This window comes from Paroedura picta, chromosome 4, assembly GCF_049243985.1.
Source record: "Paroedura picta isolate Pp20150507F chromosome 4, Ppicta_v3.0, whole genome shotgun sequence".
Taxonomy (NCBI): domain Eukaryota; kingdom Metazoa; phylum Chordata; class Lepidosauria; order Squamata; family Gekkonidae; genus Paroedura; species Paroedura picta.
The window spans coordinates 116,916,086-116,931,384 of NC_135372.1; the positions used below are offsets into that span (position 1 = coordinate 116,916,086).

At 45.0% G+C, this 15,299-nt stretch overlaps 1 protein-coding gene across 12 annotated transcripts in view; it reads left to right on the top strand.

Moving 5' to 3' along the window:
- Window positions 1–15,299, top strand: part of TP53INP2 (tumor protein p53 inducible nuclear protein 2) — a 51,675-nt gene that overhangs the window by 17,676 nt on the left and 18,700 nt on the right. For 10 of the 12 annotated variants that reach the window (XM_077335317.1, XM_077335323.1, XM_077335325.1 and 7 more), the window contains one exon: window positions 5,446–5,805. In XM_077335317.1, coding sequence (XP_077191432.1) covers window positions 5,682–5,805 — 124 coding nt within the window. In that variant the 5' untranslated portion in view covers window positions 5,446–5,681. Of the gene's footprint in view, window positions 1–844; window positions 1,029–3,008; window positions 3,200–5,445; window positions 5,806–15,299 lie in introns of those variants that run through there. The other 2 variants (XM_077335326.1, XM_077335324.1) reach the window with 2 other exon arrangements.

Genomic DNA, 15,299 nt, shown 5'->3' on the forward strand with positions numbered 1-15,299 from the left:
GTTCCCCTGGAGAAAATGGATGCTTTGGAGGGTGAACTCCATGGCCTTGTACCCCACTGAGGTCCCCCTCCTCCTTAGGCTCCACCCCCAAGTCTCCAGGAGTTTCTCAACCTGGAGCTGGCAACTCTATGTGACCCACCCCCTGTCAGAAGTCAGGGGAGACCCAGGAGCCCTTCTATAAGGATATTGTAAGGATTACAGGACAGTGTATTTCCATCACTATTGCCTCATCTCTTCCATTTGCACTGCCAAGTACAAGGAGCTCTGCATAGTAGACCAAATAATGCTGGGAACCCCTCCGTGGCCACACTTTGGGTAGGCAAAGTGGCACTTTCTCGCTGACTATTTAAAGCCTGTGTTGAATCTGGCCATTCATCCCTATCATCTACTTTGTCTTGAGCTGGGAATACTTGAGATGCCCAGGATAAATGCTGGTGTACTTGGGATCTGAAGCATTCTGCTGACCACACAGGAAACAATTTTTGCAAACTGGCTGTAAAATCGTTATGTTTGCCTGAAAGCAATTGCGGCGAAATTCAGCTGTCCTCCTCAGTATGCTTCCCTTAGAAGTCAGTCTCTTTGGGCCTCTCTTCTGAGTAACTACAGTTCTAGCACTGGGCTGGGTGTTGCCCAGGGATGTATAATGAGTCAGTGTCAGCTAGTTGGCTGCGCAGCCTTGTGGGACAGACCATCTGACCGTGCTTCTCCTGGGCTTCCTCCTCCCTCTGCAAGAGTCATCCACTGGTGTATTTGCTGGCATCACAATGGCTTCCGTTGCAGCTGCCATTGCAACCCAGGGCTGTCATGTGTCGTTCCCCAAAGACATTGAACTAAAGCCTTTTGGCAGGACGAGGGTCGGGATGAAATAGGAAGGAGCAACTGTCCATCTCTGAGCCAGATTTTGCAACAGTCCTGTGCAAATCCAATTGGACCAAGCTGTAGGATGTGAAGATTAGGCCTCCTATCATCATCAGCTGAGCTGATGAAGCAAAATCAGGGGGAAAGGAATCGTTTCAGTAAGACCTGGGGCAAGTATTAACATATTAGTGACCTATATGGAAGGATTAACTGTTCTGCTTGGGAAATCACATCCTGCCAATTGCGAACCCAAAGCTATCATTTCTGGACTCTGAAACGTAGGATCCCCCTCTGGGAACACATTGGCTGTCTGGCTTAGAAGTTAACATTTCCCCTCTTGTGAAAAACATTCTGGGGAGCAACAGTGCTCCAGCAAAAGCAAACATTTGCATGAGCATTCTGTGGCTGAGTTGTTGCTGGCGGGATCAAGGCCTTGGACTAGGGTTGACAGCATCCAGGTGAGGCCCGGAATTTTCCTGGAATAAAAACTGATCCTTGGGCTACAGAGATCAGTTCCACTGCAGGAAATGACAGATTTGGGGTGGGGTGGGCTGTATCTAGTTATACTCACTGAGTTCCCACCCTCCTCAATTTCCCACCCTGGCGCTGGGATCCCTACCGTGTATCCTCTCACTCATGGGCACTGCTCTGCACATGGTGCTTTGTTGATGCTGAATCAAGTGGTTTTGCAATCTGCGGAATGGCCTAAGGCACCCTTTCTCAACTTTTCTATCATTGAGAAACCCCTGAAACATTCTTCAGGCTTTGAGAAATGCCAGAAATGGCACAATTGTGCAGAACATGGTTGGGGAGCATAACTGTGTACTCACTCACCCAGGGTCCCTCCCCTTCCCATCCCCTCCAGGCCTATCATTGGCCATTTTAGGGTGGAGGAGTCAACAAGACCATATATGGTCATATCACCGATAAATGTTTAACAAATTATCTGTATCTATATATCTACATCTATATCTATCGATATCTAGGCAGCCCTGTAATAGAGGAATAATAATACTGGTCCGCGATACAGGATTGTTTTCAGGAATACTGAGGGAAGGAATTACAAAACTCCCCCCCCCCAAGCAGCCTAATAATGAAATATTGAGCAAGCTTTCTAGAATTCGGGTTGGTTGTTCAGTACCCCCCACAAGCTAAAAAGTGGGAGACGAGCAAACTGTAATATGGCATGATGGAAAAAACCCTGGTCTATAGTTTTAATATGGAAATTTATGGGACAGTCTTAATTAGGATGGGTGCAAAACATGTTTCAAAATGTCCTACTGGGACAAAGAAGCAAAATGAAACACAAAGAGCAATTCCCTTCGAGAAAATAAAAGCTGGCAATTACTCAAATGCCTTCCAGAAGTAATTGGAATGCACAGGTCTCAGGAGAATAAAAGAAAAACATCATAATCCTGACATGCCTCCAGCATTTGACTAATTCTGCTTACTGGCAGCTTTAAAACACTGACTTCTGCTAGTGTTCTTATGTATTTTACTAGTAATCAAGCCTGCTGTATGAGCAATACAGCGGGCGCTAGGAACTTACAGTTTTGCGGGTTGGTGTTGTGACAGCGGGGGCTCCTTCGGGTGGCAGGGCCTCCCCCGGGCGGCGGTCTGTCGTCGTCGGCTCTCTCTGGCGGCGGCCTGACGCGGCGAGAGGCGCCGGGCAGTGAGTTCACCTCGACCGTATCCTCATGCAGCAGACCCTGCAGTGGCTGGATCGGTACATGTTTCCTCCCAGTCACAGAATTTCAGCTATTACTTCTTTTATTTCTTGCCATATCCATTAGCTCTCTAGCATTTGATGGTAAGGGACAGTAGAACAGCTGCTACACTTCATGAGAGCTGTCGGTTTTGGGCTTGCTTCTAGATCAGCCTAGAATATTGCTAATGACTATGATCCTGCCTTACCAATTGCTGGAAACAACAGTGTACTGGACAGCTGTGTGATGCATTGTTGGAATACAATCAGCAAATTATTTGGAGAGGGGCCTACCTTGTAGGACTGGTTGTTATACTGCAAAGTCCTGGTCATATGATCAGCATAGACACCTGATGGCAGCAGAGCAGAAACTGCAGAAACATGCCTGGACTTGTTTCTTATGACTCATCAGTCATTTATCTCAAATGGGAATGTCCATTTTCTCTTGGAGCAGGAAACAAAAGGATAGGGGCATTGTCCCCGGTCAGTCTGCTTTCTCTCTCAGAGACAGTCTTGTAGCAACTTGCTTCTGGCATGTAGAAGAGAACTTTTCCTGTAACTTGCTTAAGTTTGTGGAGCCCTGATTGGCAAGGCCAGCCAATCAGTCAGCATGCTATATCCATGTATATCATCTATGTAAGTAAACTCTTCTAGTGTTTTGTATCTCTTTGTTCCTGTGCCTCATTCACGCAATACCTCAAGGATCAAAAGTAATGAATGCGCTGTGTGCTTTCAAGGTGTGCTAAAAATGGAACCTTATGCAGTGGAGAAAAGGGCAATCCTATTTATTTTTTGTGACTTTTGCCAACACTTCCTGGCGGGTTTGTAACGTTTGGGCAAGAACAGAAGCTATTGGGGGCCACAGCCAGATCCACAACAGATTTGGTAGCAGAGGGTAGGATCTGGTGTGGGTATCTATTCTTCCCCCCAAACATCGTAATATTATTTTTATGACATTAATCAGCCTGGTATGTAAATACTTTGTGATGGAATGCACGATTTAGATTAGAAGGCTGCAGAAAGAACATACAGAAAGCAAGGATTAAGACTGGCAGTAGTTGGACAAGGAGACAATATGGCATTGTAGAAAGTGGATTGGACTTGGGTCCTGAGTTCAAATTCCAGATTTATCATGGAGTTTACTGGTGCTGGCCAAGTCACTCTTATTTCGGCCTCATATGCTCTGCAGGGTTCATGTAAATAAAATTGGGTAGCTTTGGTATGTTCCAGCTCTTCCCTAAAACTCCTGTCACAAGATGCTTACATACCATCTGATTTGCCACACAGATGCTCTGAGCACAATAGTCTGACTTTTCAAAGTTTCCCAGGGAGTGGGCCTAGTTACTAGTGATGTGCAGTACTAAGCCCCTTGCTATCAGCACAACTGGAAAGAAAATGTCTGCGTCTTTTGCAATTTTTATAACTAGGAAACAAGAAGAAGAAGAAGAAGAAGAGTTGGTTCTTATATGCCACTTTTCCGTACCCAAAGGAGGCTCAAAGCGGCTTACAGTCGCCTTCCCATTCCTCTCCCCACAACAGACACCCTGTGGGGTGGGTGAGGCTGAGAGAGCCCTGATATCACTGCCCGGTCAGAACAGCTTTATCAGTGCTGTGGCAAGCCCAAGGTCACCCAGCTGGTTGCATGTGGAGGAGCGCAGAATCGAACCTGGCATGCCAGATTAGAAGTCCGCACTCCTAACCACTACACCAAACAGAAATTTTCTAGCTTCTACAGAGATATCAGGGATCTGATCAGTCATTTGAGATCTTATAATGTGACTCTTGATTTATCTCCATTTTATGTTACTGTAGCTGCACTGCTTTATCACCCCATAAATCAGGGGGTGCAGTTCTCCCCAAACTTCCTCACTGGCTCTCAGCCTTGACTGGAATCTGGGGCAGCCCTCTCTCTTGCCTCTGGTAGCACACTTTGACCAGGGCCAATTTATCCACAAGGCACAGGAGGCACAGCGCCTGGAGCCACCGTACGTTTAGGGACCCACAAAATGCTAAAAATGTATTTTAAGATCAGAAGGGGAAAAAACGAATGTTTAGGGTTAAGGAAAATGTTTAATTTTTTTTCTCATAGCAGAAAAGATTGAAATGTTAGGCCCATGAAAATCTATTATGTTTTTCCTAAAGCAGAAAAAATAAAACAAAGTAATAATTTTAAAATTGTTATAATTCTGATAGGAGGTAGAAATGCCAGACTCCAGGTGGGACCTGGGGATTTCCTGGGATGCCAGCTTGTCTCCAGAATACAGAGATCTGTTCCACTGGAGAAAAGGGATGCTTTGAAGGGTGGGCTTTATGGCATTGAACCCTCCCGTGGTCCCTGTCCTTCCCAGGCAGCACCCCCAAATCTCCAGGCGTTTCCCAGCCTGGATCTGAAAACCCTCCCCCTCCCCCTCCTCCCTGGTGGCCATAGGGACCTGGCAACTCTAATGGAAGGGGCCCAGGAAAGCAGAGATTGAGCCCTAAGATTGTGGCAGAGACATAATGTGAGCTGACAGCCCGATCATCCACTCTTCTAGTCCTAGGAAGGGTCATATTGGGTTTATTTGCATGTTTGTGTGCGGGAAGCTGGGTTAGCATTAATAGCAGCAAAGAAGGCTGTAGGAATGTTTCTTGCCCAGAGCACTGCTGAGAGGTCTTCACCCTTGAAAAGGTGCTAGTGCTGTTAAATGCTACAGCCAGTAGGAGAACCCAGCAGGCAGCCCTGTGGAGATGGCATTTGGTCTAGAAAATGACCATGGCTAATTAAACTGATGATCCATGCAAAAGTTTCCTTTCCCTCTTTTCTCCAGGCCATGAGTGCCTCGTGATTCAAACGGTTCTTGCTTTTTTCAGAAAGTCTGAATGAATTTCTCCTTTCATTGCAGGCCTTTGCACTGAAGCCAAGTGAAGAACCTTATGATTGCACTATATGTAACTCAACTCAGATAAGATTTCGCTAGGAAACAAGTAGTTCCGGACTTTCAGAAGGATCCATTCATCAAGTCGTCCAGTCTCTGCTTCCCATCAGCAGCTTCCAGCTCCACACACTGAAGCAGGCACCTAGAAACTCCTCTCCATCTTTCTTCCTCACAAAGCCTATCTCGGAACTCGCCCTCCAGCCATGTTCCAGCGCTTCACCAGCCTCTTCTTCAGTGACACCAGCACACCTGAGGGCCTTGAAGAACCCAAGCCCTTTGTCTCTGAAGAGGAAGAAGATGATGGGTGGCTCATTATTGACCTACCAGGTGAGATACGTGAGAGGAAATTTATTACATTGTACTCAGAGCCACAATTCTCAAAACAGAAAACTGAGGGATCCTAGACAGTTGCTAGTGGCAACCTGAGGCCTAGCAACTCAGGCTTCTGCCATGAGAAATGGTTGTTTCTGGAAGAAGGGAGGAAAGGTCATGGTTTCTGAAGGACGGCAAGTTTCACTGTGCTTCCCTTCCATTTGGTGATGCAGGCTTCTCTGGAGTGGAACCTGCATACTATAAGTTGTACAGCAGTGATCCTCAGTCAGGTAAGGAAGGGACTACAAAACTGTAGGGAGCTCCTATCGCTATTGTCTGCAATGAGCCCAGTCGGGAGGAACTCACTGATGGATGTGAGGTGGCCTTGGAGGCGGGAGGGCAGCTGAAGTCAGCAATTTTGAGATTGGCGGCTATGATCCCCTCTATGTTTTAGACTGTTTCTCAGCATCCATGTTAAGTCTCTTCCATACTATACCTTCTCACCGACCATATATTTTTAACTGGAAATGATCAGTAGAATTATCAAAGAGGCATGCCATCTTCTGACTCCAGTCTGCTCTTTAGAGAGCAAAAAAGTACCTTCAGCAGGTAATGATGGTGTTTTTTATTTGTTTCCCATCCTTTCTCTACAGACTCTACAGCCAGTACGATCTAGTGATTTTAGGTTACCAGATCCTCCCTGGTCTCTGGTGGAAAATGGGGAGGTCGGGTTGCCAGATCCAGGTTGGGAAACTCCTGGAGTTTGGGGGATGGAACCAGAGGAGGACAGGGACCTCAGCGGGATATAATGCCACAGACGGCCCCCTCCAAAGCATCCATTTTCTCCAGGGGAACTGATTTCTGTCGTCTGGAGATGACCTGTAATTCTGAGGCATCCCCAGGTTCCACCTGAAGGCTGACATCCCTAGATTATGGTTCAGACTAGGATCTGGGAGACCCAGATTTGAATCTGCATGGTGCCATGGTAGTTTGCTGTGTGACCTTGACCAGTCACTCTCCCTCAGCCTAACCTACATCACAGGGTTGTTGTTGCAAGGATAAAATGGAGGAGGGGAGAAAGACATTGTGAGCCTCCTTTAGTCCTTATTGGGATATAAATATTGAAATAAATAACAATAGCAAAAGACTTTGAGGCCTCTCCATCTTGCAAACTAAAGAACGTAATTAATTGAGATTTACCGCTGTCTCTTCTTCAAGGCAGAATCCAGCCTTCTCTTACTATTGATACTGAACTGGTCTGATGCAGATTGATTCAGCTTTCTACTCTCACTACTTGCAGCCCAGCTGTTATAGGTCAAGCTGGCCATTCATGCTTCAGAAGCTATAGCTTGCTTACTCTTGCCAAAAGCATAATCTTGTTTGCAAGCTTTCCCTCTCAGGCTGGAGTGGGTTGCATTGAGTAGTTTTATTTCCTGCAGCTCAGAATTATTGGCAGAGTGTACACATGCATAGAGAGGAAAGCACCAAGAGGCTTAAAAGAATAAAATAATATTATTAAGAAGAGAAACAAAGAGACCTGGCTATTCTGTTTCTTTATTCTGTCTGTTCTGGAGGCAAGCAAGGAGGAAGCATGTTCAAAGGAGCAGGAAGTCTCCAAAAAAAACAAAAAACAAATCAGGATTTAGGAGGAGTCCATATAAAAAAGCATCAGGAAGTTCTTAATCTATGCTAAATACACATCTCCTTTGATGCCCCCAGCAGGATATGCTTCTGAATTGTGCACACTATAGATAAGATGTTCCACATTCCAACCAGAATGATGTTTGGATCTTCTCCATTGATTTCTCCATCTTCTGTAGATAGTTTAGGACAATACAAACAGGGTCTTCAGACTTCACTGGTCCCTTCATCTATTTATAGAAAGATCAGCCCTCCAGTTGTTGTCAACTCTGGGTTGAGAAATTCCTGGAGATTTGGGGGTAGAGCCTTGGGAAGGGTGGAGTCTGGGGAGGAGAGGGAGCTCAACGGGGATGTGAAGCCCTCAAGCCCCCACCCCCTCCAAAGCTGTCATTTTCTCAAAGGAAATTGATCTCTGTAGTCTGGAGATAAGCTGAAATTCTGGAAAAACTCCAGGCCCCACCTCAATATGGGCAACCCATGCCTCCAGTGGTTTGTAGAGGAATTGGCAGCTGTGGAAGGCTGAGTCAAGGAACATGGCACTGATGCAAAGTAAGTTGAGGTTGACATCTAGCTGACCATTGCTGGAGATCATACCAAAGATTCATTTAGACTGGACTAACTGAACCTTTAGTGTGGCCCTAAACGGTAATTCTTGCAAATGTTTACTTCAGTTGGAGCTCCTGAAGTAAAATATATATATATATATATATAAAGGTTAAGGTATCCCATATGCAAGACCGGGATGACGCCCTCTAGCGTTTTCATGGCAGTCTCAATACGGAGTGGTTTGCCAGTGCCTTCCCCAGTCATTACCGTTTACCCCCCAGCAAGCTGGGTACTCATTTTACCGACCTCGGAAGGATGGAAGGCTGAGTCAACCTTGAGCCGGCTGCTGGGATTGAACTCCCAGCTTCATGGGCAGACAGCTTCAGACAGCATTTCCTGCGCCACATATAAAGTGACCGTGTAGAAGGGATATGAAAAGGAAAAGAGAGATTATTACATAACATAACTGTAAATATCAAGGATGATTATATATTATGGAGTGTATAAAACATGCCCTTCATCATTATTTTTAAGATATCAATTAAATACAATAGTTCTTCCTTCTGTTCGGGTACATTTATAATTAAAATTTTAGATTTCATATTTCATAGCTGATGTATTTTGCAACTACTTTATTATTTTCATCTTTACTACACATTCACTATTAATTATTTACCACTTCCACATAGTCACTATAACATTTAACAGGTAGGTAATATATCAAAGTTCAAAGAAAGTCTTATATTTCTCATTTTCCTGTTCATCTAAGCATGGACAGACATCAATCATTTTGCTGCATAAATAATTCTAGCCTCTAACACCATGTATTTAAAAATATCAAGAAAATTGGTAATTTATTAGGCAGTATACCTCATAGCATATTCTTAGCCTCCGTAGGGAATTTAAATCTACTGTTCTGCATTTTCCTATGTATTTCCTTCCAATATCTTTTTGCTTAACGCCATATATGGTAAAAGGTTCCATCCATGTATTTTTTGCCTGTTTTCTCAATATCCTTAGGGTTATATACCATCTAGAAACATTTTGTACCAGTTTTAATATTTGGCTGACTATAAACTCAATTTCTTTCCCCCATAGTTGTCCTCATTGATGCATAGGTATCTGCTCTCTAAAATTCTGCATACACTTAATCATACCTTTTTTCACTTGTTATTCTTCTGTTTCTAACAGAAGTTATAACTTCTGTATCTAGAGTAGTAAATGGTCTATTTGTTTTATAATCAGCTGTTTGAACTCAGTCACTTTGCTTAGACCTCCACCTTCCATATTGATGATCTTCTTTAGTCTTGAAGCTGATTGATAGTATAGCAGCCACTGAATGTTTATGCCAGGGGTAGTCAAACTGCGGCTCTCCAGATGTCCATGGACTACAATTCCCAGAAGCCCCTGCCAGCGAATGCTGGCAGGGGCTTCTGGGAATTGTAGTCCATGGACATCTGGAGGGCCGCAGTTTGACTACCCCTGGTTTATGCCTTTATCTCTAATATCTTTTCCCCTGAAACTGCTGTCCATTAAAAAAACATTTTTATTTTTTGTGTTCTTCTCATGATAAGCTTCTATTGGAGACACGAGCAGACAATTTGGAGTAAATACAAAAAAAAAAATGAAGGGGGTGGTGTCAGCCTGGCACCTTTGTTTTTGTTTCGTGTTGAAGAACCTCTTGTGGCGCAGAGTGGTAAGGCAGCCGTCTGAAAGCTCTGCCCATGAGGCTGGGAGTTCAATCCCAGCAGCCGGCTCAAGGTTGACTCAGCCTTCCATCCTTCTGAGGTTGGTAAAATGAGTGCCCAGCTTGCTGGGGGGTAAACGGTAATGACTGGGGAAGGCACTGGCAAACCACCCCGTATTGAGTCTGCCATGAAAACGCTAGAGGGCGTCACCCCAAGGGTCAGACATGACTCTGTGCTTGCACAGGGGATACCTTTTACCTTTACCTTATGTTGATCTGTCTGAGGTTTTTTTTAAAAAAAGAAAGGGGGGAAATATTGTAAAAATTAGTCCAGAGTCATCGTCTTGTTTTAGGAAGTACTAAAGCACGTGCCTAGGTAAATAATTATGCAGGAGGGGAACATAAATCTTGTATTTCCATTGAGCAATCCTTTGGCCGAATCAGTCAATTTGAGTCAATGTATGTGTTGCTTTCTCTTCACTGGTCTGCTGTAGCCAAGGTAGTGAACCTTTTAAATATACATTTTTCATCAAGGAGGGAAAAAAAGAGCACAGAGAAGTAGCCAGTTGTACAGTCCACAGACAAAACAATCCACAATTTTAAAGTTCATCCAGGAAAAAAAGTGGAAAAGAAAAAAAAAGGTTTGACATACTTGCTCTGGTTAAATTAATATTTCCACTCAGCTTTGTAAAGGCAGTCCAGGCGTTTCTCTGCATACGTAAATCTTTTGTTAAATATCTGTAATTTAAAAACCATACATAGAGAAATAAATTCTTCCCTTTCTTGATGTGTTATGCCTAAAAGCCATAAAGTTTCAAGATGTCTCCTCTTACTGTTGCAGTCAGGGGCTGCCAGCAGTCTGCCTATCTCCTGTATTGGAGCCACAGTCTGGTAAAATGAAACAAAGGAGAACCATAAATGCATATTTTACAGATTGGTGGAGAAAGGGGAAAAGAAAATAACCAAAGTTGAGGTCAACTTTGAAGGCAGAAGCCACCTTATCTCCACTGCCCTTGATGGAATCAGTGGAGGTAGATAAATAAGTTCCGCCCCCTTCATCTGTCATTTGGTTCTCCCCTTTGGAGGAAAGGTAAGGACAGAGAAATAAATTCTCCCCCTTCCTGAAGTGTTATGTCCATCAGTGAGATTGATCTGGAGCCTTTAAAAAGTCCATCCTTGAGTTCACCATTTCCCCAGAATATTTTTTTAATGAACATAAGATTAGCCCTGCTGGATCAGACCAATGGTCCATCTAGTCCATCTTGTCCATCATGCCTCACACAGTGGCCAACCAGTTCCTCTGGTGGGCCAACAACAGGGTATAGAGACCGAGGCCTTCCCCTGATGTTGCCTCCTGGCTCTGGGATTCAGAGGATTAGTGCCGCTGAATGTGCAGGCTTCCTTCTGTCACCATGGCTAGTAGTTATGAATACTCCTCCACGAATCTATCTAATCCCCTTTTAAATGGGGTTGTCATTTGTGCCACTAGCTCTGGGATCGCTAGAGTATTGGCAGAAACCATAGAAAAAGGTTTGGGCAGTTCTTAGAACTAGCAGATGACATCACACTCATGCCATATTCCCGCCCGTAACCTTACCACTGGTTGCCAGGCACAGCCTATATCTAACTCTGAACAAAATCCTAGAATTACATTGTCATGTATCCTACCTCTCAACTCAGCAAGGTTTGAAACCTTCTGCCAACTTAAGTGCCTCTGGTAGAAGCGCAGCTTAAGTTGGCGGGAGTGGTAGGAAACATGCCATGGCGCCAGCATTCCCTGGGTCCCTTAGCATCTCTTGCTGTGAGTCACTGGGCAGATTTGAATTTCTGTGTCCCAGCAGTGAGGCTCTTCAGCTGCCTCTTCTTCTTTCCTGTGCATCTTGGACTTGATTGAATGATGTTTTTCCCCAGGGCTCGCTTATCTTATGAAACAAACATAAACTTCCTCTGTGTTTGTTATTCCTGACTTATCTATTCCCAGTTCAAAACATCTTTCTGCTTCAGTGCGATTCAGCCCGTTCTCAATGCCTAAAATGGAAACAGAGCATTAGGGCCTGACTGGCAAGTGCACCCAGCAGATTGGCTGTGCTTTCCTGGTCAGATCTGTCATTCCCATTGAGTAATCCTAGTTAGCAAATTAGCTACCTCCAAGAGAGATGTTTTCGCAGCAGGCATGGAATGAAGGGATCCAGCCTTCCCCACGCAGCCTAAGCTCTGACCAACAACTGAGCTTTTAATCATGCCCTGATGATAGGGTTGCCAGCTGCCAGGCAGGCCTAGCATTCTTCTGGAATTACAGCTGATCTCCAAAGATCAGATCAGTTCCCCTGGAGAAATTGGCAGCTGTAGGGGTGGGGTTTATGGCACTTCATCCCTTATGAGCTCCCTCCCTTCCTCAAGCTCCCCCATCTCCAGACTCCACACCAAAATCTCCAGGAATTTCCTCACCTAGAGTTGGCAACCTTACCTGATGGCCTGTGAATATAGCTTATTGAGGCATGGCAGCCTCTGTTGTTGGGGTTGTGACCATTTTATTCTCGTGTGGCTCTTGTCCACTTAAACAGTTGCTTGAGCACCAGCAATTTGGCAGGGGAACCTTTTGTCTGAATCTGTATCATTGTATGAAAAGTTTTTTATATGTTGGAGTTTTGGGGTTTTTTTGCATCTGTACTTATGACTGCTGCACTGCCTGGGGGTTCTGTGTCTGTCAGGGCGTCTCCATCTTATTAACCGCTGTGCCTTTCAGTGGGATGGGAGTCAGATGACTCAACGGCTTGCACTCACAATCCATGACCCTTCTGCTTGCAAATTAGGTGGGGAAGTAAACAAGCCTCTTTGTAGTTCAACTCCTCCCTTTCTCTTCCTCCTGCCAATCTCTTGCTATTGCAGGCTCCTTTTAAGAAATAGTAACAACAAAACCCAGGATCACACAGATATTTTTAGATATCCTGGCATGAAACTAAGAATAAAGTTTCCTCCCAGTGCAGAAGCAAGACTGTAATTGAGAACACTGGCCTAAGTAAAACTTTAGCCTTAAACTGAAGATGAGCAGAAACTGCACAGCATCAGTTTATCCTATGTGGATGAGTATGGGCAGGCTGGGGGGAGAGCTGTCCTCGTTCCTAACCTCCAGGTGATCACTCAGACATCTGCATCAAGTCTTTGGGTGGTATCCAGACTAAGTTTTCCATTAATGGAAGGTGAGAGGCAATTTCTGCAGCTTTACCCTTTCCACCAGGGCTGCCCTGGAGAGCTTCCAGAATTACAGCTGGTTTCCAGGTTATAGGTATTTATTACATGGAGAAAATGGCTGGTTTGGAGGGTGGAGTCTATGACATCAGTCTGTGCTGAAATCGTTCCCCTTCTCAAACTCTGCCCTTCCAAACCTCCAGGAATTTCTACTTCAGACCACCCTCGTACCATTCCATAAACTGCCCTGTTCAAAAGGTGCCTCAATGAGCTGCAAGTGGGAAGGGAAAGGCAGAACAGTTTTGTTTTTTATGGAACCCATTTTTTTTAATCCAACCTATGTGCATATCATTGTACATGCGTACAGTTGTACCCTTCCCTGGAAATAATAACTATAACTATAACTACAATTTTTATCCTGCCCTTCCATTTTGCTCAGGGCAAGTAACGACATTAAAAGCAATGTACAGAGTTAATAATTAAAACTTTTACAATCTGACAATGCCTCCCCCCCCAACTAAAATTTCCAGATGGGGGGAGTGGCAAAGAGCCAATCTTCCATCTCTCCTCCTCCCGCCAGTGGTGAGGCCAGCCTTTCTTGGTGGATGTTATTTCAGGCCTTGACCATAAGCCCTAGTGGAATAGCTCCATCTAGCAGGCCCTGTGGAACTGATTTAAGTCCCGCAGGACCCTGATCTCTCACAGAAGTGTATTCCACGAGCTTAGGGCCAGAACCAAAAGGCCCTGGCCCTGGTCCTGGTTGAGGTCAATTTCACCTCCTTTCGGCTGGGGAGCCTGAGCAGATGTTGATCCAAAGATCTTAGTGCTGTTGGGGGATTATAAGGGAAGACACAATCCCCCAGACCATTTAGGGCTTTAAAGGTCAGCACCAGCACCTTTAGCCTGACTCAGTCTGCAATCTGAAGCCAATGCAGTTGGGTGAGCACTGGTGTTATATGTGCTCTCCATTGAGTCCCTGCCAGGATTCATGCCACTGCATTTTGAAAGCAGAGATTCACAGAGAAAGATAGTCATGTGTGGGCCCATTTGGTGTCAACAGCTGAGAGGATATGTGGATATCTAGCCAATCTTGCTTCCTCCCCCAGATAATGTGGGGGCATGGCTAGTGTCCAGTTCTTCCTCAGAATTTTGCTGTGATCAGAAACCCTGGCAAAGCCCTAGTGCAGACCTGCTCGACTTACATAACCCAAACCAATATCAAAACAAGGCTGTCCCGAGACATTTGCTTGAACATCAAGGAAACAAACAAAAAATAATAACTTGGAAACCTCAGGTAGGAAGGTTGCTTGGTGACAAATGCCACAGCATTAAGTTCTGCCTGGCTCCCAGTCCCCACTTTAACTGAGCCGTGAACCTTGTTGCACAGAAGAAGCAGTAGTCTGGCTAGAAATCTCTCTGCTGCTTGTGTGATACAAAGCCCAGGATTGGCCACTACAGGAAGGGAAGCTTTAGCCAGAAAACTGAGATAGCGTCCATGAGATTTGGGGGAAGGTTCTCACTCCATTTGTCTAATGGTACAAATAGGCAAGGATTAATTGAAAGTAGGGCTTGATCTGAGAGGAGGTAATGGAAGATTAATACCTGGACTTCAAACATGTTTTAATTGCTAAACAGCAGCTAGAAAGACTCATTTGGGTTGGGGTCCACAGCATATGGGGGGGGGGGCTTTTAATTTTTTCAACCTATGTTCATTTCCTGAACTCGAGTATTTCATGCCCTCATGCCATTGGGGAAGTGTATGTGAACCCTACTAAGACATGTGAAGTCTCCAGTGGGGCAAATAGGATACCATGGGGCTTTTTTCAGGGAAATGGCATATGAAGAAGACATAAGTACCTTCGTGTCCTGATCCAAATGGGGTCATGTGTAAAGGTAAAGGTAAAGGTATCCCCTGTGCAAGCACCGAGTCATGTCTGACCCTTGGGGTGACGCCCTCTAGCGTTTTCATGGCAGACTCAATACGGGGTGGTTTGCCAGTGCCTTCCCCAGTCATTACCGTTTACCCCCCAGCAAGAGCAAGCTGGGTACTCATTTTACCGACCTCGGAAGGATGGAAGGCTGAGTCAACCTTGAGCCGGCTGCTGGGATTGAACTCCCAGCCTTATGGGCAAAGCTTTCAGACAGCTGCCTTACCACTCTGCGCCACAAGAGGCTGGGGTCATGTGTACCTGGCATTAAATTCCGACCAGAAATTCACAACACACATCTGATTGAAAGTCCTTATGGCAGGCTCAAGGATTTTGTAATCTGCAAATCCTTGAGAAATGCTGCTTTGTGTGTAAATCCTTGAGCCTGTCTCTTACCTTTTCTCCCACCTTCTAGTAGGAAGGATGTCTTCCCTGTGTGGCCATCTTTTGTGGCCAAGTGGCTGCAAAGAGAGGTATTACTCAACAAACCGTGGTTTGTGAATTCAGTAAATCACAAT